The 27,760-nt window shown below is 45.9% G+C and overlaps 2 protein-coding genes across 4 annotated transcripts; one reads left to right on the forward strand and one right to left on the reverse strand.

Annotated features, from left to right (window-relative positions):
* Positions 1-36: 36 nt before the first annotated feature.
* On the forward strand, positions 37-11,525 carry ADPRM (ADP-ribose/CDP-alcohol diphosphatase, manganese dependent). 3 transcript variants are annotated; one of them, XM_021694711.2, is made up of 5 exons: positions 194-625; positions 773-1,035; positions 5,921-6,538; positions 7,419-7,535; positions 10,832-11,525. In XM_021694711.2, exons 3-5 carry the CDS (start codon positions 5,938-5,940, stop codon positions 11,140-11,142), a joined length of 1,029 nt encoding a protein of 342 aa, XP_021550386.1. In that variant the 5' UTR covers positions 194-625; positions 773-1,035; positions 5,921-5,937; the 3' UTR covers positions 11,143-11,525. The 3 variants fall into 3 exon arrangements, with proteins under 3 accessions (XP_021550387.1, XP_021550386.1, XP_021550388.1); XM_021694712.2 differs by lacking the exons at positions 194-625; positions 773-1,035 and adding an exon at positions 37-87; XM_021694713.2 differs by lacking the exon at positions 773-1,035.
* Positions 11,526-13,842: 2,317 nt separating this feature from the next.
* On the reverse strand, positions 13,843-25,951 carry TMEM220 (transmembrane protein 220). Its single transcript, XM_021694768.2, has 6 exons — positions 25,859-25,951; positions 25,188-25,217; positions 21,236-21,296; positions 19,175-19,298; positions 17,792-17,851; positions 13,843-15,082 (listed from the first exon to the last, which is right to left on the reverse strand). Exons 1-6 carry the CDS (start codon positions 25,949-25,951, stop codon positions 14,947-14,949), a joined length of 504 nt encoding a protein of 167 aa, XP_021550443.1. The 3' UTR covers positions 13,843-14,946.
* Between the last annotated feature and the right edge of the window lie 1,809 nt (positions 25,952-27,760).

The raw sequence follows: 27,760 nt of genomic DNA on the forward strand, positions 1-27,760 counted from the left end.
TGCGGGCCGCTCTTTCCGCTCAACTCATTGGTGGCGAGGTCGCCCAGCCGGTAGCCAGGGAGCCCTCGGCCGTGGAGCCGACGCGCGGTAGGTGGTTCCTCGCGTCTGGAGGCGGGCCCGGTCGGGGCTGGGCGGGGGCTTCGCGGCGCGGGCGGGCGGCGGGGCGGGCGCGGGAGTCGCCGCCGGGAGAGGCCCGCTCCCCCGGTCCCCGCCCGCGTCGCCCCGTCGTCCGCCTGGAGGCCGGCCCGGAGCCGCAGGGCGCGGACCCCGCTGCCTCCCTCCGGGGGTGCCGGCGGGCCCATTGCACTTGACGTCGTCTCGGCCCGTTCGGGACTTGCGCACCGGCGTCCTTGGAGTGGCTGGGGCGGTGAGCCCCGGGCGCTGTCCCCTCGCGGGGAGCAGCAGCTCCGCACGAAGTAGCCGGGTCTGCGCCGGGTCCCCTCCCTGGGTCAGTCGGCCGGGCCCCCGCGTCCTAGGACGCCCTCGCCGGCTGCCGTCGGCGCTGGGCCTTCCAGGGTTGAGGTTGGCGGAGGAGGTCCTCACCGGGGACCGCGTCTCCTGCGGGGACAGCCCCGTATTCTTGGGCGCAGAGCGTCCGTGGGCTGCTTCTTCCTGGCTGGCGAAGGTGGGCTTGCACGCGCGTCCTCTTTGCTGTGTGTTCCTCCCAGTGTGTCTGCACCCTTAACGCCTGCCCTCGCCTGCCCGCCTCCGCGCTGGCAAAACGCAGACAGAGCGGGCAGGAAAACAGCCTAATTCTCTTGCCTGACTTCAGATCCCGGAGCTCCCCCCGAGCAGAAGGAGCGGCTCGGAGCGTGCCCGAGTGCTCGTGGGACGGGAGCCGGCCGTGTCTGTGAGCCGGCGTAACTGGCCAAGTGGGCGGGCTCCTCCCCAGCAGTCCAGCCGGACTCTGCTGATAGCCACGTTTCTTCCTTCCCGAGGTGAACTGGAATTTTCTGGAGGTTCTGCTCCGAGGACATGGGGCACTTCACATCGTTCTCAGTCAGACTGATTTTTCTGTCCCGAGGTTACCCGTGGGTGAGATTTTTTTTTTTTTTTTAACCTGCTTCTATCTGTGTATTTCTTTGCCCCGGGGGAAGTTTTTCTTCCAATTGCCAGAAAGACACAAAAATACCTTACTCGTTCAGGCGATGAGCATATACAGTTTTTGTTCATCTTTCTCATTGCTCCGCTGGATGTTAATGATGTCAGTCGTATAAATTAAAGTTCAGTGTTGTTTTTAGCTGGTCTGTTAAATTTCATTTGCCAAAGTGATTCTTTTACCAGGTTTATCCTTAATTTGTTTACCAAAGCATTTTTATACAACTTTTTCGTATTAAGTGTATAATATTAGGTAAAATACTAGCTTCTAAAACCGTTCCTGACTCAAAGGAGGTGTTTGGTGACTGTACGTGGGACGAGTTGCTGATAACACCTCTGAGCCTGATTTCTCTGACCTGTGAGATCTAGTGTTAAAAGATACCTACCATGATGTCTAGCGTAAACCTATCACTTTCATTACTACTTTTAAACCACCAGGATTGGCAAATGAGTTTTTTTTCCTTCAATATAGATACCTTTTTTTGAAAGAGACAGAATATGCATAATATCATCTGATGTTTGTTCTGTCCATAGTGATGAGGCCGGTCAGATTTTGTGCATGAGGTAACTCCAGGCTGTCTTGACTGGGACAGCTAGGCCCTAACTTTGTGTGACCTTCCCAGCACTGTAACTTGGCTGCTTCTGCCCCCTGTCCCTTGCCACAAACATTTCCAGCCTCAACCTTCCTGTCATTGCACTACTTAGCACAATTAAAAATCCAGACTGCTCCCACTACCCCCCCCCCCCCCCCCTTTGCATTTCCAGGGCCGCCTGTCCCATGGGCTCTGCATAGAAAGGCTTTGCTTACCTGACCTGCCCCCTTCCCTGAGATACTTCTGGCTTAGGCCTGGGCGTCTCTCTGTTGCAGTAGCTCCCTTTGACCATCTCTCCTTACTAATGTCCTGCTGTGTCCTCCCACCCCTTCGTTTTCCTTTGACAAGAGTGTAGGACTGTCTTCATTTGCTAATTCATCGTAGATGCTTGAGAGGCTTCTACAAGGAGCTTCAGCCTTCTGCCATCTTATTACGGAAGTTTTATTAGTATCGTCTTGTAGCAAGTTTCCAGCAAATAGGCATCCCTGGGTGTTTCTTCCTATTGTTAAACATCATTGATGCCTAAGGAGGTATTCACAAACTGCTGGCTGCTCATCCTACACCATGACTTTCTGTTGGAATTTTTGGAAATCTTTGTGAATTTTTGTAGGAGTTCATGAATAGAATTTTTGAAACTCTGGCGAAGTTTTCTATACTATTCTGTTCTATAAAATGTTGCAGGAGTTTCAGTTATCTGGAGGTTCACTAGGCAGGTATGTTTTCAGATAATTAAAAAATAACATATAGGTAGTGCTTTACGATTTACAAAAGTAGATTATTGTACAGTATATGCTAGTTGAATCTCACAAGTGCCGATGAATTGTTTCCCTGTAGGAAAAACTGGGACTAAAATTCCCTTCCAGGTTTTCAGTCTCAAAGCTTTCAGCAGCCGTCTCACTGCCTCTTAACTACAACTTAGGTAACTTCACATATAATGGTGCGCTCCAGACTTTCAGAACAAAGTTCACGTGAAACTTGGGATTTTCCTTTCTTTTCAGAGGTCTTAGGTTTTAGGTCTTCTAATTCGTTCAGACTGTATCTTCTCTAAAAATACTTTTTAAAAACCTCGTACTATAGACATCTTGAAACCCGCATAAAAGCAGCGAGAGTGAACCTCGTACCCATGTGTGTCTGGTGGAGGATGGAGGGTATTTTGAAAAGTTCATGGCATTGGCATGTTTATTAATTGTGCGTTTCCCCATGGGAGGTGTCTTGAGTTTTTTTTATCTCTCTGGCCACCAGGACCAGTCTTTCTGAGCTCCCTGGCACCTCCCAGAACCATACAATAAAAGATGTTGAACTAGTCAGGAGAATCTGTTCCCTGCCCACTTGAGTTCTTGGGACCCGCCTAACTCACTTCTGATTCTCACGGTCTTTCCTTGCATGTGGCCTTGTCCCTCCTCCTTGCTTCATATCTTTCTCTTAACAGATGACAGTATCAGTTTACACTTCTGTTTTAAAAAATAATTTCTTTATTTCATAAAACTGTATATTCCCTGCCCTTAGCCTTATTTTTAAAAGCCATATGTCTTCGACATTGCAGATCTCTTTTCTACCCCAAAACACATTACTGTTTTGAAGTGTGTGGCCCTTGCTGCTTCTCTGCACATTGCTTAATTTTCTTTAAAAGGTTGGCAAATCTTAGTTTACCCTTAAGTTTCTCTAAATTGAACTGTATTCCAGTGGAAGGTGTATCTGATGGGACTTTTCGTATAATACGACAGGAATCTTAGAGCCAGTTCAGTTTGGCTTGACTCAGAGAAGAGTGAGTTTGTTTGTTTGTTTATGTATTTACGGTTTTATTTATTTGAGAGAGAGCTAGGCCAGGGTCACATGTGTGCCCTTTCCGACACTTGCACAGCCAGGGGGTGAAGGTCACAGCAACAGGCACCGAGAGCGAGGATTGTATAGATGCCTAGGGAGACCAGGGCGTGCTGTTACCAGATGAACAGGAGATGAGTACTGGCTAGGCAGGCACAAATAATAGCTTCTCCTAGAAGATCAGATTAACTGGGACTAAAAGCTCCCCCTCAAGAGATCTGTAGTACAGATTATCACCTTAAAGCCTCTGAGTTTAAAGATGAAAACAAACAAGTTCATTTGGCAAAGGATAAAAGCCTCCCCAGAAACTGTTTTCTCTTAAGCTTTGGTAATAATGTTCCTGTGATACATGTACCCAGTTAACTTCTGGTTGAAATCTCCTATTAATCTGTACTTTGAATCACAAACATTTGAAACCTAGTGAGACTACAGATTTTCGTGTAACTTAGATGAATTCTATATTTATTGTATCTGAGTTCTTCACCCTTCAAATCAGATGATCTCACCCACCCTGAGACATATCAGCTGGCTTGATATCTACTGGGTTTTCAGATGGGGACTGCAGGACGAAACAAGCAAATGAAAAAAAAAGTGTCAGAACACCAAGCCATTTTTCAGGATTTCCAGCCTTTTTCTAATGCTGCTTTATACCTTTGTTAGGGCTAGTTATACACAACCCGATTAAGCTCACAATTGGGTGGATCACATAGGATGTGTGTCCCTCGTGACAACAGTTTCAGAATGAAAAGAGGCCTCTAATTCTCAAGGAAGTCAGGTTGCCGCCCGACCCTCTTGCCGGCTGTGGAGTTTGTCACCCCCGCCTCGGACAGCACTGCTCCGTCAGCTAGGATTTCACGTATCTGTGGGTGATCGAAGAGAACTCGGGAGCTGTAGTGGGCTGCTGGAGGCCAGGAGTCGAGAAGTAATTTTAGAAATTATATATGAAGTTTTTTTTAGAAACAGCGAGGCTTTAATATGCTTCGATCCCACAGCACAGTGTAGTACTGTAGACTTTATAATAAGAATAGTTGATCTTCTAGGATCATGGCCTTTGGGTTTATTTTATTTTTAAAGATTTTATTTGAGAGAAAGAGCAAGAGAGAGCGAGAACGAGAGAGAGAGAGCACAAGCAGGGGGGAGGGGGAGAGGGAGAAGCAGACTTCCCGATGAGCCGGAAGCCTCGATCCCAGGACCCTGGGATCATGACCTGAGCCAAAGGCAGATGCTTAACCGACTGAGCCACCCAGGCGCCCCTGGTTTTTATTTTTATTTTTTATTTTTTTTAAAGATTTTATTTATTTATTTGACAAAGAAAAGCACAGCGAGAGCAGGAACCCAAGCAGGGGGAGTGGGAGAGGGAGAAGCAGGCTTCCCGTGGAGCAGGGAGCCCGATGTGGGGCTCGATCCCAGGACCCTGAGATCATGACCTGAGCCGAAGGCAGATGCTTAACGACTGAGCCACCCAGGCGCCCCCCCTGGTTTTTATTTTTAATCTTTAGTGTTCTTGGCTCTTTTGAGGCATTAGAAATGATTATAAATTTAGATTGTAAACAATCTAGTAAAACAATAGCTTTTCAGGTCTAAATCCCTTATTCTTGGCTAGTGTGGCAGGGCGCAGATCACGTGTGAGAAGAAAAGATGACGTGTTTTCCATTTTGGTTTTGGGGACAGGGTAGTTAAGATTCGTGTTAAGAAAAGCTGGTTCAGATTGGAATCCAACAACTGAAGAATCAGGAACCATTTGTCAGAAATGAAGATAGTCACATCAATATTATAGTTAGTTTTTGTTTGTTTAAAATGATTCCCCTTTTTCTTCATTTCCTCCCCCGTTATCCCAGATATAAAATATGAGCCAAGTTCTTTCAAGTGACCTACCCACCAAAGAAGACAAAAGATCCAGCCTGACATGAAATAATCTGTAGTGGGAATCTAATGTATAAAGTACAATGAATGAGTGTAGTATGTAATTTTTTGTAAAAAGAATCCTGAAGTTTCGATAGAATTATTTTGGTGTTTGTGGAAGAAAGTACTGTGTGTGTCTGTGTGTGTGTGTGTCTATGTGTATGTATATGTAAGTGTGTAACAAACTAGTGTGTATTTCTTAAAAATTACAAATTCTACCAGATGTGAATTTGACTTTTCTGGATTTAGAATACCTGTTCATTAATAGGACAATACCCTTTTATAAATTACTCTTCTGAAGAATAGAGGTTATTTTACAGAAGAGAAAACTGAACTGTTTCAAAGACTCGGAACTTTGGCTGTAGGACAATTGGACTTGAAGGCCCATGTGCTTTTCTCTCTACCACGCTACCTGGCGGATTAACTGTTAATACTTTACCATCCTCTGCAGCCCATTTAGAAAAGTAACATGTTTATAGTGTAGTTATGTTCTTTATTTTGTTTAGAAACCCGTTTGAAGGTTATGGACGATAAGCCTGACCCTGGAACCCTGAGTGAGAATTCGGAAGTTCTCTTCTCCTTTGGAGTGATAGCAGATATCCAATACGCTGATTTAGAAGATGGCTATAACTTCCAAGGAAACAGACGAAGATACTACAGACACAGTCTGCTTCACTTACGGAGTGCTATTGAACACTGGAATATGGAGGGCAGCCCGCCCCGCTGTGTGCTTCAGCTTGGGGATATCATTGACGGGTATAACGCACAGTACAAAGTGTCCGAAAAGTCGCTCGAACTTGTTATGAACACTTTCCAGATGCTTAAAGTCCCCGTTCATCACACGTGGGGGAACCACGAGTTCTATAACTTCAGCAGAAACTACCTAACAAATTCTAAGCTTAACACAAAGTTTCTAGAAGACCAGATTGTGCACCATCCCGAGACTGTGCCTTCGGAGGATTACTATGCTTATCACTTTGTCCCATTCCCTCAATTCCGGTTCATTTTACTGGATGCTTACGACTTGAGCGTCTTAGGCGTGGATCAGTCCTCTCCAAAATACCAGCAGTGTCTGAAGATACTGAAGGAGCACAATCCAAATTCGGAGTTGAATAGTCCGCAAGGTGAATTATTCCTTTGAGCTGAGAGTCTAATACATTGTCTTTCCATTCTTCAGCTACCTTTTATTCAGCAGGAAGATGGATGATTAAGGTAAAAGTATATTGTCACTGTTGTTCAGGGTCAGGATTTCTCCTGGCGCGTGGATTGGCTGCTGTTGGTTCAAGATTCATTTATTTAACGGGTATCCGAATGCCTGTTCTGGGCCGGGCCCTTTTTCGAGGGCTAGCTCTTCAGAGCCGGAAGCAATGCTGACAGTGTCACCTTTGTTTATCTTTTGATGGATGGAGTGGAGGAAGCAAGAGAAGTAGGCGGGCAGGACAGACCATAAATGAAACAAATAGAATTACGTCCGCAGCAATAAGTGCTACCGAGAAAATTATGTGTAAGGTTAAAGAAAAGGACTCAGGGTAGTGTTTTAGCTTAGGTGGTCAGAGGTGGTCTCTCCCGGGAGAAAAACATTTAAGCAGAAACCTAAATGATTGGAAGGAGTCATCATCCTTGGGAAGTGTGGGGTGGGCGGAGTATTCAGGACAGAGAGCGGGGCAGATGGAAAAGCGTGAGCGGAGTGACATGTTAGCATCATTAAAGGACTCAGGAAAAGGCCAGTGGGGCACAAGGTGACTTTGTGTGGCCCGTGGACACAGTCAGAAGGCTGTGTTTTGTTTTCAGTGTAACGCGGAGCTAGCGAGGTAAGCAGTTGAGTGGGTACAGGCCATTTATCTGTCTGGGTTGCTGTAGATTCTTGTGGTTTCTTATTTTAAGTCAACTGCTGCCGCACATTCCTACAGAAAAGTACAGGGGTCCCCACATTAGCCAAGTGTGCATGCCCAAAGGAGGAAGAAGCTGACATTGGATGGGTCTGACATACTGCATTCATTTCAGGACTTTCTGAGCCCCAGTTTGTCCAGTTTAATGGAGGATTCAGCCAAGAGCAGCTGAACTGGTTGAATGAAGTTCTTACGTTCTCTGACACAAACCAGGAAAAAGTGGTGATTGTGAGTAAGTATTTAAATTACTTGATTACGCCAGCATTTTAGAGAATGGGAAAGTGGGGTTCGAAAGTGTACTAATAATATTTATGTCGTGGTGTCCTCTTGCTGTCAAATGAATGCTTACCTTTCTTTATTGAGAACCTGAGTATAAGATTGACATTTACAGCTGGGTCAGGAAAGAACCGTAAAATAGAAAAAACATCTTGCCATGTGTTAGTGCCTGTACGTTGGCCTTTTGGGTTTCCGAGTGGAATTCCAGCACATGGGATCATTTTGCATAGTACAGTTGACCCTTGAACAGTGTGGGGGTTAGGGGTGCTGCCCCCCCCCCCGCCGCAGTCGAAAATCCACGTACAACTTTTGACTCTAGAGACTTAACTACAAATGGCCTACTGTTGGCTAGAAGCCTTACCGATAACAGTTGGTTGATGCATATTTTGTACGTTGTGTGTATTATACGCTGCCTTCTTACAATAAGTAAGCTAGAGAAAAGAAAACATTAAGAAAATCACAAGGAAGAGAAAATACATTCACTGTATTTTCTGTATTTACTGTAAAAACGTGTGGATAAGTGGACCTGTGCAGTCTAAACCTTTGTTCACGGGTCAACTGTGATATCTGAGTGAGCAGTTCAGGCCAGGCCCCATACCCAACCTCAGCCTCAGGACACTTGCCCGTCGGTGTGGTGGCTGCCGGCCGGGGGCCTCTGCTGTCTAGTTGGAAGCGAAGCTCGTAATAGGACACGCGTTAGAGACTCACCTGGCAGTGAGTACTGCGGTTCTAGACTCTCTGCCATGTGTTCGCAAGGAAGTAAGATTGCTGTTATTTCCACCTAGAATGTCTTTTCCAGACACGCTGTCATCACAGGTCGTATGAATCGGGGTGCTTAACATACACTCAGCTGCAGGTGTGTGCACACGGGGGACTGAATTTAGATTTGCAGTGTGGCTGGCGTACTTGGTTTGGGCACTGAGTTTAGATCCTCGCTTTAGAACTGATGTGGCAGAACGACAGAGAGGACCGTGCCTGGGGTCCCAAGGACGGGAGGCTGGTCTGTGTGCATTTGCTTCTGTGAGCTGTGTGAGTCTGCGTAAATGTTGAACCTACAAACTGCGGTTTTTCTCTGGATTGCACCAAATGGAATTACGAACGTGAAAACCCCTTGAAAATGACAAGCTATTCTGATAGTTGATGATCTAAAAGTATATTTCCATAAATACTTGCGAATCTTTCCCCGATGTGGGGCAGACGTGTAGATGGAGTAGGAGTGTGTGTGCTGTCATGGGAATTCCAAGTGTTATCCCAGGCTCGTAGAGTACAGGATTCCCCAGCAGTTATCGCGCGTTGTGACCCTCTTTGGCGCTACAGTAGGTGGTCTCTAGAACCGGAACACTTCTCGATGTGTCTCTGCTGTTTGACTTCCCACTGTCAGGCTGTGCCTGTCACTCCAGAGAATACTGGAGCTGAAAGGGACCTACACGTCTTACCGTCAGCCCTTTCAGTTCGAAGATTGGGAGACTGGGAGATTAAATGACCTAGTTGCGTCAGTAGCATGTGATTCTGGCTGAGACTCGAGGCCCTCCCATCTCCTTTCCCACCCTGCCCGTCAGGGCCCCCGTCTACATTAGCCGCCTCTTAAATTCCTCCCTTTCACTGTAAGCCCAGAACCCGGATGAACAAACCTTTGGCAACTGAGTGCGTCAGGTTTTCTGTAGTAAAGTTTTAAATGGCTAATGGCGATTCTCTTTCATTTTAGTTTGCTCTTTGACTTTGCATTTTAGGGACTGAGAGGTCATTTTGCCTCCACCTGTGGGGTTTTGGCCATGCAGTTGGAAGGCTAGCATGCTGTTTGCTGACATGTTCGCTGATGTATGGGACACTGCCGCAGGAGGGGGTGCCAGGTGGGGAGTTCTGGAGTTCAGCCATGGAAGGGTTAAGTTTCAGACGCCCATCAGGCATCCGTGGAGATGTTGAGTCAGCAGTTTGGATGTTTGGGTCTGAAATTCAGAGTGGAAGTCTGGGCTGGGTATAAACATGTGGGAGTGGAAAGAATGTCGGAGACGTTCAATACTTTACTAGATCACCAGCCACTTTATACTAGATTCGAGAAGTTACAAGGTCTCCAGGCCATTAGGTGTCAATAGGGAAGTGGAGCCCAAGGACCAAGCATTCAGGCACTCCCAGTAGGAAGTGGGGGAGATTAGGAGCCCGCGGAGGGGAGTGAGAATTCGTGGCCATCGAGGTTGGAGGAAGTCAAGGGGGACTGGTGGTGTCCTGGCAGCCCAGTGTTTCAAGGAGGGGGAGCAGGTCACTGTGTCAGGAGTCCAGTGTGGCCTCTCGATCTGGAGAGTTGCCGGCCCCTTTGGACTCTGAGCTGTCATCACGGCTTCAAGAGTGGTTGTGTGTGTGTGTGTGTGTGTGTGTGTGCGCACACACTTATAAGTTCTTCTGACTCCTTTGACTCTTTAGGGATCTGTTAACACCCCCTTTGTAACTTGTATTACAAACTGATAGATATCAAACAGTAAAAATATTCATAGGAAAAATTCAGAATAAATTTCAGTAACAAGTAAATAGTAACAAAACAGGAAAGTGATTTCAGGGCAAGAAGCAAAGCCGAGGGAGCTTTTGTGCCCGCGCTCCAGAGTGAGACATGACGTGACCTCATGTGTGTCTTGGCGTCAGGAATTCGAAATCCTTTGGCTCTACTTGCATGTACGTCCTGTGGGACCGAGTATAAATACTCCCTGCTTTACCTTGCTTTTCTCATCTGTAAAATGGCTCCGGCTCCCGGGATCTCATGGAGGCATTTAAACGTGGCACGAATCCGTTTTAAAGCACTGAGTGTCTCTATAAATGACCTCCAACCCATGACCCATCCCTAAACTGTTCTCAAGTTTAGGGGTACCTCTTTCTGTGTACCCAGCGCTCGTGTTCAAGAGACTGGACTCCAGCACGGCATCTACCTGGCTTCTGGCCACCCTCGCGGACCGTTCTGCATGGGATGCCCTCAGTTTTTCTCGGGGTTGGTGCCTCTTCAGACACTGTAGGCCGTAGGGATCTCAGGGGTTCTGCCTGGACAGTGGCCTCTCCCCGTGTATGTGGACTGTCCCCCCTTCTGTATGTGGCAGAGATGTGGCTGTGGATTATTTGGTGCTTCTCTCTGGTCTTAGTCTATTTGAAATAAGTAGCAATATCCTTTTTTTTTTTTTTTTTTTTCTGTGTATTAGTTTCTCGCCATTTGTTTTGATGAAAGAGACATTTGCTAATTGGCTCCTAACTCTTCTTCTCTTTAACTAACAGGCCATCTTCCCATTTACCCAGAGGCCTCTGACAGTGTGTGCCTGGCCTGGAATTACAGAGATGCCCTGGCAGTCATTTGGTCTCACAAGTGTGTGGTGTGTTTCTTCGCTGGTCACACTCACGATGGTGGCTACTCTGAGGATCCTTTTGGTGTGCACCACATCAACCTAGAAGGGGTTATTGAAACGGCTCCGGACAGCCAGGCTTTTGGCACCGTTTATGTCTACCCTGACAAAATGATGTTGAAAGGGAGAGGCCGAGTTCCAGACAGAATTATGAATTATAAGAAGGAAAACGCTTTCCAGTTTTAGTCCGATTTATCTTGTTTACCGTTCTAGAGAGTGGTGGTTGAGCATTGTGTTTTTGTTTACCACCCCCCCCCCCAATCCTCAGGCTCATTGTGTAGCATTCTATTTGCATAACAAAATGTATTTAGGGCCCCAGTGTGTGTTAGCTCATGAGATACTCTGAAATGTCATTTTTGGATAATCTATCCAGTGCTGAGGATTGGAAACAAAATGAATGAAAGCAGCCTGAATCAGCCAGGGAGGAGACAGAGGGCAGGTGGTATAGTTCTCAAAACTGACTTCATTTAGCCTTATCTGACATTTTTTTACTTTTTACAATGAGGATGTATCCGTGTATTAACTATGTAACTTAAAATTCATAATAAAAAAATAAAATCAGCTCAGGTAAACTTTCTCTGTGTATCCTGCCGTGTGAATGAATGTTGGACATTTTGCTCCGAATACCCATCATGTTTGTACATTCATAGGCTTGTATCCCTGTTGGGTTAACAACAAATAAGTTATTTCACAGGTGAATGTGTAGTCTCTCCCGCGTGAGGCCACGAGAAGGGCCTCCCGAGAAGTCACGCGGTGGCCTTGTGACTCTAAGCAAAGCAAGACCAAGGGCCAGTGCAGCTGTGTGCCCACTGGTCTGGTCTCTTCGGGCAGCAGCTCGTCTCCCGCAGCTGGAGACCACAGCGGGTAAATGAATTTACTCTGGACTCCCTTTCTAGACAAATGGGGCACGTTAATTCGGTTGTCCTATGTGCTAAGGCTTATTTGTGGCAACACTTACTGGATAGCAAAGGGACTATTGAAATGTAGAGAAAGTTTGACTCAGGGCCTAAAAACATCAGGAGAGAAAAAAGCAGTACTCGTCAGCGTCAGCGTGCCTGCCGAGTGCCCAGGCTCTGGGGGTGCGGAGGCGTGTTCGTGCTCTGCGGCTGCTCGGCCAATCCGCCACCACGTTGGTGGCTTCAGACAGCACGTACATGCTCTCCTACAGTTCGGGAGGCCAGAAGTCTGAACCATTTTCCCTGGGCTGAGCTCAAGGTGTTGTCCCCCCTCAGGGGGCTCCGAGGCAGAATCCGCTTCCTTGCCCTTCCCAGTTTCTAGAGCCTGCTTCCTGCCTTCCATTCCTGGCTCAAGGCCCTCTTCAAACCTCCCTCTGCCTGCCTTATCAGGACAGCTGTGATTACCTCCATGCTTATCTCCCCATCTCAAGACCTTTAGCTCTATCGTATCTGCAAAGTCTGTTTTGTGGTGCAAGGTAATGGTCCTGGGTTCTGGGGACCAGGACCTGGGGATCCCCGAGGGCCATGATTCAGCCCACGGGAGAGGTGACTGTCACGTGCTCCCTGCATTCACCGGCCTTACCATCCATAGATACCAAATTCGGAAGAAAGGCCTGGGAATGTGGAGGGGCGTTTAAATTTGTTTAATGGGATGAGGGATGACTTGAAGGAGGAGGAAAATGGTTTCGACAGGTGGGCAGAATAGCATCAGCAGAGGTTAAAGGGCATGCTGAATTGAGGAGTGAGGAGTAACGCTGTGAAGATTCACCGAAAGGTGCCTGGGTTATGGCAAGAAGTAGCGCAAGAAGCGGACAGGCCTGTGTCGTGAAGAGCCTTGAATGATGAGCCCACAGTTAGAGCTGGGCTTGTCAGACAGCAGGGACGCTGTGATTCGATCTGTGTCTCAGTCCTGGCAGCGGTAATGAGAGGCTGGTGGAGATCCTGCCAGAGGGAAGAAAAAAGACGGGTGGGAAGGCAGAGGCTTGGATAATAGAGACATCGAGCTTCCTGAAATTCAATTGAGAACTGGAGTCTACAACAATCTCAGTAATAAAGACTCCTTTCAGGAGGCCGTGCTCATAGATATATAAAAGGAATTGCGTATCATCACAGAATTCATAGTGTGATACCAGAGGTGCAGATAGGATGAAAGTCTATTTGGAACATCACTTTTTTTTTTTAAATTGGAACATTGCTGTCTTTTAAGCACAGAATCAAGCATTACATGGAGGATAGGTAGATCCTAGATGGAATTTGCAAATGAGTCCATTTTTTCCTATGTGATTTTAGTAGTTACATTAAAAGAGATGTAAAAACCAGACGCATCATGCAAGCTAAATGTATACTGGAGCCCCGGAATCCTTTATACGTATTTTATTGACCCTTAAAATAAATTTCACGTTATTTGTTTTAATATCGACTAGATTTTTTTCTCCTTTTCCTTCATCTCAATCTTAACAGAGAATTTTGCCTGTCCAGTGGCCATTGTGTAAAACAAAACCATACATACCTCCTTTAACAAATATTTGTAGAATACGTAATATTGTATTAAAGGCTGTAAAAATAGACAAATGGCCTGACTTATTTCCCCTCTCCTGATAGATATATGAATATGTTTTAAGTGAAGTGTTTCCTAAATCTCATGAAATGGAATCTTGACTCCAGTGTTTTGATGCTAGTAGATGTAAAAAAATCGCCATCCAACAAAAATACGATGTGAGCCACAGAAGTAATTGAAAGCAGTCACATTTTACAAAGTAAATAGAAACAGATAACAATTAATTTTAATGATATATTTTATATTAAACTCAATTCTAAAATATCTACACTCTAAAATATATCTAAACTCAAATCTAAAATATCATTTCAACATGTAATCAATATAAGAATATTTTACATTCTTTTTGTACTATGTCTTTAAAATCCAGGATCTATTTTATATTTAATAACCCATCCACTGACATTACATTTTCCCTGGAAATACTTGATCTGTATTTAGATATAAAACCTGCAGTTAAAGAAGTAGATTCACATGTCCAATTGTTCCAAACATACCTAAGCGTTCCACACACACAAGTTTTCTAATGATTGAATTGACATGTTTTAAAATTAAAATGAAAAAAGCAGAATTTTACTTCCTCAGTCTGGCCACATTTCAGGTGCTCAATGCAACATGTTATGGTTATGTGATGTTATCATGTCATATATGTGTGCACCATAGTGATGTTCCCATGTTGTGTGTGTGTGTATGCATCATGGTTATGGTACTAGAGTTAACACATTGGAGAGTACAGCTCCAAAACGGTCTTCTCCCCTGGGTGACCTTTGAATTTCATTTTTTTAAAAATGTGTACAGATTTTGGTCTTATTTTTTATTTGCAGTGCATTTAATATTGCCTCTTTCCTTTTGGTCCCAAATTCCTTTATTCTACCTAACTCTCCTCTCTAAGACACACTTGTTCATTTGGCATCCCCATTTAGTTCATGGTGCTGCCCTGGTCCCATACAGTGAGTTCAGTGCAGGGGCACAGCCCTTTCTTGAACCTCTGTGTCTATCCTATCACCCAAACCCTGCTTTCCTCTGTTTTATTCATGTGTAGCCCCTTACAAGCATTTGGTATTTCTGGAGTGCTCTCATATTCTCCAGTTTAATCCTTGCAACTGTACAAGTGAGTAGGAGATCTGGTATTAATCCTATTTTACAGATGAAGACATCCACCAGGAGGTTCATATATTTGCCCAAGGCATACAGGTAGTGATATGTTGAGTTAGAATGCACATTTCTGAACTTTCGTTCTGTTGCCTTTTTTACTACACTGTGACAACTGAATGTCAGACCCCCGTCTCTTACCAGTCCCATGCAATCCCATGCTGTGTCGTAGGCATCCTCAGAAAGTTCTTAGGATTTTTTTTATCACCTCTAAAATTAGCTCAAATTACCTAAATAAACTCCTAGGAAATTGGCTTGTTACAACCACGTTTATAAACACTTGATTGACAATACTCATTTGAAGAAGAGGATTCTTGACTTCATTTAAATTACTGTCTTGCAGTGAGTTGGCCAGGAGGACCGCATCTCCTTGTTTATGTAGATGTAGATCCAAGAGATAAATGGGAGGAGAGCGATTGCAACGGCAGTCGCCAGCTGAATTCTTCCACCAACCGGATTCCTATAAAGACATACAGGAATCCTTAACAATAAAAATCCAATAAAAATAATGGTTGCTTTGGAAACAAGTACAAAGGTTGAATTTGGTGAACACATTTTTTTTTTTTTAAGTAGACTCCACAGCCAGCATGGAGCCCAACATGGGGCTCAAACCCACCACCCCGAGATCAAGACCTAAGCTGAAATAAAGAGTCTCAGACATTCAACCAACTTAGCCACCCAGGCGCCCCCAGGAGTTCTTCATTCTTAATGCAAATCTTTGTTGTTTGGGTGTATTGCAAACAGCTTTTCCCACTCACATAATGATGTCTTTTGAGGAACTGAAGTCACTGATTAATTAGGCAGTGTTAAAATTGATCTTTTCCTAATGATTTGTGTGTCGTGTTTAAGAAAGCTTTTCCTCCCCAAGGTCTTGGAGATTTGGGGTCATCTTCTCTAAAAGTCTTAACTGTTCTGCTTCTCACTTTAGAGCTGTAATCCACCTGGAATTGAGGTTTATGAAAGTTAGCTGGGGAAAGTTTGTCCATATATTTCTGTTGATCAGCACTAGGTGTTGAGAAGTCTGCCTTTCTTTGCTGCACCTGCGGTTCTACGTAGCTCTGTCGTAAGTCAAGGGTCTGCTTGTGTGTGGGCCTGTTCCTAGATTCTACTCTTCCGTTAGTTTATCCTTTTACCAATACAGGTTTATCCCTCTACTTATTTTGGTCTTTAATTTCTCCCAGTGTCTTACGGTCTTATTTATAGAAATTTTGCCTATCTCTTTCTATATTTACTCCTAGGGAGTTGATTTCTTGATGTTATTATTTATGGTTAACTTTTTGTTTTTATCATTTTCTGTTACTTGTTGATAAAAATGCATTTGGTTTCAGTACATTCACCTGGTGTGCAGCAATCATGCTAAACTCACTCTAGTAACTTTTTAGATTGTTTGATTTTTTTGTCAGCCACGGATAATGAACGTTTTTCTTTTCCAATTGTTGCGCCTCTTATTTCTTTTTCTTGCCTTATTGGACTGGCTATGATCCTAGCTAGAGCAGTGTTGAGCAGAAGTGGAAGTGGTAGCTAATCCCTTCTCAATCCTGATCTCAGAAGGAAAGTTTTCAGCTGCTCACCACTGAGTCTCAACTTTGGTGCTGACACCACTTATCAGGTTCAGATCCTTTTATTTATTTATTTATTTATTTATTTAAAGATTTTATTTATTTATTTGAGAGAGAGAGAATGAGAGACAGAGAGCATGAGAGGGAAGAGGGTCAGAGGGAGAAGCAGACTCCCTGCCGAGCAGGGAGCCCGATGCGGGACTCGATCCCGGGACTCCAGGATCACGACCTGAGCCGAAGGCAGACGCTTCACCGACTGAGCCACCCAGGCGCCCAGGTTCAGTTCCTTTCTACACCTGTTTTCCAACAGCTCTTGTGAACAGATGATGAATCTTACCAAATGCTCTTTCTGAACAGATTGAGAAGATAGTTTAGTTTTTCCTTTATTCTGTTAATGTGATAGGAAACATTGGTTGGTTTTTGAATGTTAAACTGTGTTCCTAGAATAAACCCCAACTTGGTGGTTGGGTTATATATTGCAGGATATGATTCCCTAATGCTTTGTTTAGGATTTTTCAATCTGTAGTCATAAGGGAGACTGCTGTGTAATTTCTTTGCCCCCCCACCCCTTAAATGTTCTTATCAAGTTTTGGTATCAAGATTATTCTGTCCTCATAACATGAATTGTAAAGTGTTTCTTCTTTTTCTGTTCTCTGGAAGTGTTTGTTAAAGGTTGGCATTATTTTTCCCTTAAATATTAGGTACAATTCTCCTGTTAGTCCATCTGGTCTAGAGTTTTCTTTTAGCAAAAACTTAAATTGAGGACTCAGTTTCTTTAATAGCTATGGGACTGTTCTGGAGAATTTCTTCTTGTGTCAGTTTTGCTAATTTGTATTTTTAAAGTAATTTATCCATTTTGTCTACATTTTTAGATTTATTTCCAAGGAGTTGTTCATGATATCCTTTTGTGATTTTTGCAAGATCTGTTGGATATGTAGTAACATTTTCTTTTTCATTCCTGATATTCTCTATTTTTGCTTCCTCTTCCTTGCTCTCACTTTTATTATTTTTCCTTTGTAGTCTTGGCAGGGCTTATCGATGCTATGAATCATTTTATAAAGCCAGTATTTGGCCTTCTGAATCCTCCATTTTTTATGTTGAGTTTTCATTTCATTGGTTTCTGCTTTTATGATTATTTTCTTGTTTCTTTGGGTTTAATATGCTGTTTCAAGGTTCTTAGAACACTTTCACTCTGTTTATTTTCTTATATGCTACTGTTGTCATGTATTTTTATTCTTTACATGTTTAAGCCCCACGAAACATTATTACTACTATTTTATAAAGTTAATATTCATCTATATGGTCCCACACTTTTATATTTTCTTTGCTCTTCATGCTTTCGTAAATCTCTAAGCTTCTCTGTGAGATCGTTTTCCCTCTCCCTAAAGAACACCCTTTTGGCTGACAGCTCCCTATTACAGAAACTGGCATTTAGAAAAGTGTGGGTGATCATGAACCTCTGATTCAACTACCATTGGCTTTCCTTGAGAAAAGGAAAGACTTCTTTCAAGAGATTCTGGTTTGCATATAGATGTCAGTACTTTCTCTTGCCTATCTGATCTGACCAACCTTGAAGACACCTGATTTTAGCTAATGAATTGAAAACTTACTTTGATGAACTGTGACATAGGCCCATCCATACTGTGATAATCACCAGACCAAACAGCTCCCTATAAAATAACACACATTTCAGATTTTTGAAGTAGCAACGAGTGAGATACGTATCATTCCATTCTCTCCCATGACCACTAGCCTCTGCTGATTATTGAATGACCTTCTCCCAAGATACACAGCATCTACAGAATATTTTCAAGTCTGGCCATGATTCAAAAGTTAGTTTTTTTCAGATAGCTTAACGCCTCATATGAAAATAGGTTTTATCTTATGAGACGGATGTGAGCTCCATCCCTGTTCCCCAACTTCTGAGTGAACAAAAAACCCCAGCAAAACAAAAAACACAAATAAATCACTTATTTCAGGTCATTAGAAGGAATATAGTACAACCAAGAAAACTATCCCTCATTTATCAGGCATCAATTTTACATTGTTTTAGAGTGTTCAGTGTTAGACAGGATGAACTCAGATCCATAAATATGGAGCACCTGCTGCCGGAGATTGGGTCACATCTTAGGGGAGAGGAATGATTTATAGTATGAGTCAGACTAATGGTTTTGGGGTGGGTATATGCTTCTAGAAGTATGTGTTAAAAGCACACATATTTTACATAGAGTAGAAAAGTCATATTTGGCCATGGTACCACTAGAAGCCCACCATAACTCATGGGCCTCAAGTTGGTGGAAGTGATTCAGCCCATTGGGTTGATGATCCCACGGGCAGACCGAATCTGATTTGCTCTCCAGTTTCCCAAGGATTAGGGCCTCTAACAAAGTAGCACCTTGCCAGGGATGATTACCTTCTATGTCTCTAAATCTTAGTGTTAGCAGCTGGATGGACAGGAAGGAAAAGGGGCTATGCGTGAGGCCAGGGAGTCAAGGGTGGGAGGAAGCAAGGAAGAGGTGATGAAATAGGAACACATGGCCTTGGCAAAGGGAGGAGATAACATGGGACGTAGCCGGGCAAGGCTGACAGAGGTTGACTTAACATACTGACCTCTGAAGTGGCCGATCACACTTGTAGAGAAGATTTTGGCCAGAACCACAACTAAATCAGAATGCTGATGGAATGATCAGCATTCTGGACTGAGTAGTACTGTATGGCGTCCTTGCTCGTTCACTGTAAGAAGCCAAGGTCAACTGCCTGACGGTAATATAACGCGTGTGCTGACTGCCTCTGGCCGTGGTTGCGGAACGTGGTACCTGGTGCTGGCTTATTTCCTGCTTCTTCAGCTTATCAAGGAGCTAATATCTCCCCTGCTCCTCAGGGTGTAGTTGGGGGAGCTGAGTCATCGTGGTGCGGATAAGGGGTTACAGAGAAACAGATTTCTCAGTTCTACCCCACCCCTTCCAAGGAGCAAAAGTAAAGTCACGGCTCACCTGCCTTCTTCCTCATGTAAGATGTTCTGTCGGGAGTGAAGCCAGAGGTGGCAGGCCAAGCCGACAGCCCACGCGATACAAAAGAATATGTGTATTGCAGAGGCACTCTTCCAAATTAAGTTGCCTAAAAATAGAGATTCGGTGCTGTTAATCATGGAACCACACCCCAGAGAAAAACGATCTCTTCGTATCTGCTCTGCCATAGTCTGCTTTCAGATAAAGCCTTCAGAAAAGGCTGGGATGGCATCTGGCTGGCTCAGTCAGCAGAGCGTGCAACTCTTGATCTCGGGGTCATGAGTTCAAGCCCCACGTTGGGTGTGGAGCCTTCTTAAAAAAAAGCTGGGGTTTCTTTAAGTTTTGTTTTGAGGGACATCACAGAGGTTAAAGCATAGGAATAAACTTAGGTGGACGTTTAGTGTTTTGGTTGTCCAGCGTGTCCCCTTTCTATGACAACTACCCTTTATTTTCCTTGGGGAGCCACCCAGGCCATGTGTCCCAGACCATTGGACCTTAGCTTGATTAGTTGGCATTTTATCCCTTTAGCAACTGTGATTTGGCTCCGGATGAACAGATGACAGATCAGGAACCACAGCCCAATTCTGAGACTTCTGCGGAACTATCTGGGAAGCAGGTTCTATCTTCTGTTGGACGGAGCATCACGAAGAAGTGAACTTTGAGCTGCCGGGCTACCATCAAGGAGCCCAGGACTGAAGTCAGAGTGGCACACGGTGGGACTGCGAGGTGCAGAGAAGCTCAAATTCTGAGCCACCAGCAGCGTGTGAACAGCACCACCCCTGACTTTCTCAGCCAAGTATCCCAGTACGTCTCCTTTTCAGCTCATAGCCCATTTGAGTTGAGTTTCTTCCTTGCCTGCAACTAATGGAGCCCGAACTAATACACCTTAAAGATGCAGACAAGAGTTCCAGGCGCCGTACAAGGAGCCCGTGCATCCAGGGGACAAGAGTTTTCCCCACCCAGCTGGGAACCACTGGTCTTTCTTCTAAGGCCCGAGAAGTCTGACGGCCCACTGGGCAGGAAGCTGCTTTCATGACAGTGAAGAGTAACCCATCAGGACTGACAGTCCCTATTAATAAGAAAATGTTAGCACACAACGTAAAATGTACTTTTTTTGGTTATAAGACACTGTTTTATGGTATAAAACTGTCTAACTTACGGTTTGTTTAGAGTTTAGGGCCGTTAAAAAGCAAAGCCACTATGTTTTGCTCAGCATTGAGGTAAGCAGCCTGTGGGTGATAGAAACCAGCTATTTTAAGCGACTTTTTTTTTTTTTTTTACCTGTATACCCACCTGGGATGGATATATATATATTCCAAGGAGCAGGAAAATATATGATAAAGCCTCTGTCTTAGAGCCATCCATTCACATTCAATAAGCATTAAGTACCTACCATCTTCCTGGCCATATTTCAGGGAGGCTTGGGCAAAGATGGGCTAGACACAGTCCCACTCTTAAGGGGCTTACAGCCTAGCAGGGGAAGACACATAAAAGCATGCAGTAAATTGCTGTACGTACTATGACGGTACAGAGGAAGGTTAGGGAGAGCAAGATGCATGAATGAAAAACCTAGAAATTTGTATGGACATTATAAACCGTTTCCCTAAATAAGTAGCAGGCCATATACACGCGTGTTGAATGGATTCAAAGTAAGAAAGTGGTTACTGGGAGTGGTATTGGACACTGAGGGCCACTGACTAGAGAGACACAAGGTTCGTGCCCTGTTGCTGATTTTCCATTAGCATGGTGGCGTAAGAAATCAGCGTGGTGACTGAGGCCCTCCCTCTCATGGGCTGTACTGCAGAACTCCTGTTCTACACCGGCGTAAGCGATCTCGGGGTCCGAGCTGCTAAAAAGGCTGTCTCGGTGTGGCAGGTCCTTGTGAAGTCTGCCTGAAGATGGGTGAGGGTGATCTAGATTGGAATTCGCCCTTCTTGTTATCAGAAATGAGGAGACCCGTAGGGCCCTGTTTCTCTCCCGGGAGTCTGTCCAATATTGTCAGAAGTCTGGTTTGCTGCATGTCCATGCAGAATCCAGGGTCCATACCGGTGACAAGAGGGTTAAGTCCCACAAGCAGGCTCAGCATCGCAGGTATCATGTATACCACCTGTTAGTGAGGAGGGAGAGGACAGGGGTTAGGGAGTATGCCCGATTTAGATGTTCAGAGGAATCTAGGAAGCACAGAAAGATGGTGAGACCTCAGAAAGCTGACTGACAGTATGTGCATCAGTAAGATCAGTCTCTTCATTCTGGAAACTGCTGACAAGCAGTTTGGGAGTTTGGAAGACGGGCGGGCCCTGCGGAGGCCCTGTTTTCAAGCCTCGTGCTCAGCAAGCGGACTCGAGTCAGACCTGCTGTGGCGTGTGTGTTGTGGGCACAGGGCAAGGAGGATAGGCCTCGTGGGTGTACAGGAGGCATGGTGGGTTTCCAAGAAACGTAGCTGCTTCACTGTATCAACTGTGATGCGCAAGTCAGACATCTTCCCTTATTGGGAGCTGTCAGAGCTGTGTGTGTTACGTGATTTGTTTTCACCACAGAAACAGTTCTGTCTTGATCCCGGGACAGAGGGCATCTGGATTACAGACCCTGCGTTCACCTCTCCTACTCCACCCCTAATGATGGCCAGGATGGACATTTGCAAGTCTGGTTGTCTCTCACAGGTAAAGGCATTCATGCTACTGAGGGGTAAGACCGGGGCTTCCCAAAGTTCAGTGTGTATATGAGTTGCCTGGAAAGCTTGTTAAAATGCAGATCTGATTCCAGACGTCTGGGGTGTGGCCCATGTTCTGCTTTTCTAGCAAGCTCCCAGGGGATGCTGTTGTTCTGAGGTCCATGCTTGGAGCAGTAAGGGGTTAGTTTTCCCCTAATGAAAACCTACATGACTAGCCACTGAGAAGGAGAGGAAGAGAGAGAGCAGTTACACGCACACCACTCCACATTTACCTGTGCTCTCCGTAAGAAGTGTTCGGCAGAGATTTTTTTTTTTTTTTTTAATGTGTACTCAAATGTATCAGGTATCTGTCATTAACAGATTAAGGGGTCTGAGACCTTCTTATTTCTTTATATCGTAAACACATGAACAGAACAACCATCCTTAAATGCTTTTCTCTATCTCGAATAAGATAAAAAAATTCTTTTTGAGGACCAAGAGACTGAAAATAATGGTTTCTAGTATACAAGGTAAAATAATACCCAGCATACTCAACAATGAACTCTGTAGAACCCACTTATAATGGACTTTTATTTTTATGTTGGTGTATTTTTTAAACCTAGAGTATCATTTATTTACAATATTTAATTCACTATATAGTTCTTGAGTACCATGGCATTCTTTTTTTGTTGCTTTTAAAAATTTTTTAAAAAATATTTATTTGTCACAGAGAGCGAGCAAGAGCGCACACAAGCAGAGAGAGAGAGAAGCAGGCTTTCCGCTGAGCAGGGAGCTGGACTCGGGGCTCCATCCCAGGACCCTGGGATCATGACCTGAGCCGAAGGCAGACGCTTAACTGACTAAGCCACCTACGTGTCCCAAGATCTTATTTTTTAAGTAATCTCTACACCCAACATGGGGCTCGGACTCACAACCCTGAGATCAAAAGTCGCAGGCTCTACCTGCTGAGCCAGCCAGGCGCCCCCCCATGGCATTCATTCTTCATGTCTCTCTCCCTTGTCCACCTGCCATTGTAAAAGCTGAAAAAGCCAATTTGTTTTCCCAGCATCTTCAGCTAGGGGTGATCATGCTCCAGCCATAAAATGTAAGAAAGTCTTGTAGGGGCAAGGCTGATACTCAGGGCATCTTAACAACCACTCTGCAGGGACACTGACCAAGCAGGATGAATCCCAGACCATAAACCGTATTGGTATGCACACACTGAACAGCAGCCTGTCTGAAGGGCTTCTTGGATAACCTTTCCTCCTTGATAAAAGGGAAGAAAGCACAGGAGGAAAAAGTGTTTTGCTCCTGTCTTGTTTCTTCCTACTTGGGATGTTCTTGTCTGGGCCTGATGTTTGGAGCTGCAGCAGCCATTCTGTAGACATGAGAGAATATATTGCCCACACATTGGAAGTGGCAGAGAAGGAACCCAGAAAGCCCAGGTCTTTGATGACGTTGTTGGCCATTAAGCAGCTGCCTCTGGATTTCTGGTTAAGTGAGATACTCTATTGTTATAACCTGATGCTAGTCAGATTTTCTGTCACTTGCTCCTGTATGCATCCTGATACAGGCATCCTCCATGAGCAAGATGAAGTAGGGGACTTGAAAATGAGTCAGGCGCCGTTGACTTAGTATTGGCTCATTTGTGCATGCTTTCATTCAAGAGTCAATACGGAAGGGCTGCCATAGGAAGGCTCTGCGTTAGGTTGCCTGAGGACCACCAAGAAGAAGGAGGAACTGGTCCCTGGTCTCCTAGGAGCTGGCATGTACAGAACCAACTTGAAGTAAAGCAGAATGTGTTAGCATTAAAGGTTCAAAGAAAGGATGGTTGGAACCTTTCGGAAAGAGGGAGAGGGAGTTTTTGAGGGACACAGCATTTGAGATGGACTTTGAAGCTTGGGTAGGACGTACAGGAATTCTAGGGGCAAGACACAGTAGTGTTATAGGTGGTTCGGGTTCCAAGACCACGGTGGGAAGGTGGATTGGAGCCACACCGTGGTGGGCCTTGAGTGCCAACTTGGGGAGTTATAACTCAGTGATCTTGGGAAATGAGGGAAGTTTTTGAAGCAGGAAGTGATAATGTGGAAATTGTTCAAGGAGAGCAGGGGATTAGAGGCAGCTCCAAGAATTAGGAAGCTACTACAGGAGTCCACGTGAGAGGTGATGGAGAGTGAAACTGGTGAGGAGGGAGGATGTCTGTGGGGACATGGTGTCTATTATTATTCATGCTATGTCACCTAAGCATGAAGTGGGAGGTAAAGTATACATATACCGTACAGATAAGCGGTTAAACCTAGATTGGGTTTTGCTGGATTGCTTTGTTCTTCATTTATTTTTTGAAAGGATCTCAAAGGTGGTGCTAAGGAACCGAGAGATGTTAGAGATGCCTGTGGTTTGGAGCAAAGATGACCCCGAGGATGATTCTGCTGTTGACAGAAAGGAGTGAGTCAGGAGGAGGAGGGGGTTTAGGAGGGAAAGATGCTGTAGGAGTTTGGGGTGTTGGAAGGGTCAGTGTTGGAAATTCTACATTAAGCTGGGTATTGGAGACTTGTCTGCACGGAAATAGTATTTGGAACTCAGGATATGGGCCAGAGTGCTGAGGAAGAGGCAATTTGATTCGATGGAAAGGCATGTGAACCTGGACAATAAGCAATGTCAGAATGAGTTCTACTGCACTTAAAACAGACCAGAATTTCGCATTACAGATCCAGATGCTTTCATTTGTTGCTAATCTGTACACAGTCAATATTATTCCAAAGCAGAAAATCATCTCATTGGTGATACTGCACAGTCTTATGTATCTGTTTTCAAAGAAACTGGGCAAAATCCAGATATTTCAGAAAATGTACAGAATGATCTCCCCCTCCTGCAAATAGTTCAACCAGAGCATTGATTAAATGTATTCTGTAGATTTTTATGGGCTTTAGTTACTTTTTATAAACATAACTCACTGAATTAGAAGAACTGCAAACCCAAAGCCTGCCATTTTCTGGTCAAATGTTTGTTGGAGTTTCTGGGTAAAAAAAAACTCATGAGGAATGGCTCAGTTGACTTTAGGAGGTCTACTGTTCTACTGTGTGTCTTCAGAAAAGTGTCCTCAGTTGGCCCATTTTTATTCAAAGGGAATACTGCCAAAAGGCCCCTAACGTCTCTGTAAGAGTCTGAATTCTCACACGCACATTACATTACCACTCTGATCCCTCTCCCCGGATATTTTAGGGAAAAGGGCTTACAAATGATCTGATTTCTAAGTTTTTATGTACAAAAGGCAGGGAGGCGGGCCAAATAGATAAAACTGTGTGTTTCGTGCCGTTCCGCAGTTCCTGGAAAGCAGCTCATACTCACCATCCACAGTTCTGCGTCTGGGTCGTTTACCTGGAATAACAAAACATCAGGCATTAGCAGACATTCTGTGGCGCTCCAGCCCTCCGTTCGGTCTGCTCTTGGATCCATCCTAGCGATGCGTTTCATGCCAGACGCTGCACCAGGCAGCGAGGATACAAAATGGGAAAAAGACCTAGTCTAGCAGATCGCGGTGGTCGAGGGGCTTCTGGCTGAGCACAGCCACACGACTGCGTCCGCACTGAAGTCTGACAAAGGTGCTGTAAGGGCCTCCAGTCTTAAGGACAGCTCCTACGAAGGAGGTCCCAAAGCAAACTTGAGAGGGTACCCGCGCCACAGCGGGTTCTGTCTGCCTCCCGCCTGGCCTCGGCCGTGAACCAGGCTGGGTCCCCATCCCAGGCTGCGTCTGCTCGTCCGCTCCTCCCAGCACGTGGCACGGGCGAGCGGTCCGGCGGTCACGTGGACACCTGCGTCTCGGCCGGGGGATGGGGTGGGGGCCCCGGGGCGCGACCCCCAATCTCCGTGCTCCGCGTACACGGCCCACCCTGCGGCCGGGAAGGGCCGCGCTGGTCTACACCGCGCGCCGGGCCCGGGGGCAGAGCTCGAAGCCCGGCGCCCTGCAGAGCCCGCGGGCCCCTTGCCCGCTGCCCGCTGCCCGGGGCCGGGGCGCTGACCTGCACCAAGGCCGCCAGCGCGAAGAACGCGGCCATGAGCCAGTTGCAGGCCCGCCACAGGACGGGGGCCCAGCGCCCCGCCGCAGGCGCCATGGGCTCCGACAGCTCGGGGCGGGGCTTGGCACTGGGCGGGGCGTCGGGGACGGAGCGGGGCGTCGGGGACGAGCTGGACGGGGCACCGGGGGCGTGGCTCGGCGTGGGGGCGGGGACAGGGCGTGGTGATGGCTTGGAGGCGGGGCTCGGGCTGGGCTCGGCGCTGGGATGGGGCGGGGCTTAGCGCAGGGGCGGGCGCCCAGCGCGGATGCGCGCACCAGCCGAGCCCCTTGCTTTCCCTGGGACCTGACCTGCCCTGCGCCAGATTCTCTGGTCCCCAGGTGTTGAGTGGCCGCTGGCCGCCGCTCGCCGGGTAGGAAGGTGGCACTACATGAGCCTTACTACTTCTCCCATTAGAGTCTCCCCAAAACGTGGGGAAGGAAGGTGTGGTGTCCCCATTTCACAGACGAGGAGAGCGGGTCCCAGAGCGGCTGGATGACTTGGCCAAGATCTCAATGTAGCGGGGGCGCAGAGCACCTGGCTCCGGGGTCCCCAAACAGACCAGATTTGGTCACTACTCCGCTGGCAAACTCTAAAGGCAGGGAGCGGAGTGGTGGGGAAACAAGAAAGGAATTTATTTCAGGGAGGCCGACACCGGGAAGACCACAGACGGCCGCTCAAAGTCTGTCTCCAAAGTGCTGAAAACCCTTCCAGGTTTACATAAGGAAAGTGAGGGACAGGGATGCGTGTGCGAGCTCTGGTGCAGTGCAGGTGGGCGTGCAGGTCGGCTGGGCCATTTTCGTGGGGTCAGTCGTGGGCGGGGTCTTGCTGGCTCCGGGCAGTCCTTACTGCTTGAACCGGTGCTTCGGTTCCCATCACCGGGTGCTTTGCGGAAGGGTCTTTTGCCCCAGTTGAGAGAGAAGCTGGAAAGGAGAACGCGATCAGTTAGAAAGTGTGAGGTCAGCTTGGAGGTGGTTGGAGTCCACTTTCTGCATAGGGTGTGGGTGGTGGAAGGAGGTCATATTTGAACCCGGTAAGTCCATCTTTGCTGCCTGGTCATCAAGGCTGCCTTCCTCACGTGAAAAAAAAAAGAGATTTGGGGAGGGGGGGTGGTGGAGAAAGAAAGAGGCGCTGGGTCTGTGTGCATTTTCTGATTAGTATTTATGCATTTCTTTCCAGAGCGGGAGGAACTTTCAGTGCCCCGTAAGCATTATGGTAATTTCTTAGTGAGAACAGTTAATTCTGGCATCTTACACAGCTTCCAGCTTTTCTGCAGACAGGCTCATTTATCTTCATGGGCTTTTATTATAAAAGGTATTTACATATTATACATATTTACAATTCTTTCCCACCACCAAAACCAACAAAATTTCCACACGCGTCGCTCATGAATTTCTTATGAACTAAAAGACACTGAAATATTCACTGTTCTCCCCTCTCACTTGTTTTACGGTCCTTTTTTGTTTTGTAATTTACCCTCTGATTAGTCTTCCCCAGGCTCATTTACACATCCATAGGCCTCATCATTTTTGCTGTTCTAAGGAGTCTTTATCACTTCAAATCATGAGCAGGTGCTCCTGTCCTCCTCTCCTTTTAGCTTAATCTCCTAAAATGCTTCAGGGATTTTTTTTTCCTGTTTCATTCCTTCTAAGGAATGCTTATTTCAAGAACATCACCTGCTGGGTGCCTGGCCCTGTGCTGAGAGCAGGGCCCAGGAAGGTGGATTTGCTGAGTGCTTTTCCGTAAGGGAGCATGCAGGCTGGCCAAGGGCAGGCTACACGTTGGGGATAAAGGCCAGGCAGAGTACATGGCTCCTTAGTGAGTTCCGCCACCGAATCAGCCCTGGGACTGGGGGGACAAGTCGTGACC

Source organism: Neomonachus schauinslandi, chromosome 15, assembly GCF_002201575.2.
Source record: "Neomonachus schauinslandi chromosome 15, ASM220157v2, whole genome shotgun sequence".
Taxonomy (NCBI): Eukaryota; Metazoa; Chordata; class Mammalia; order Carnivora; family Phocidae; genus Neomonachus; species Neomonachus schauinslandi.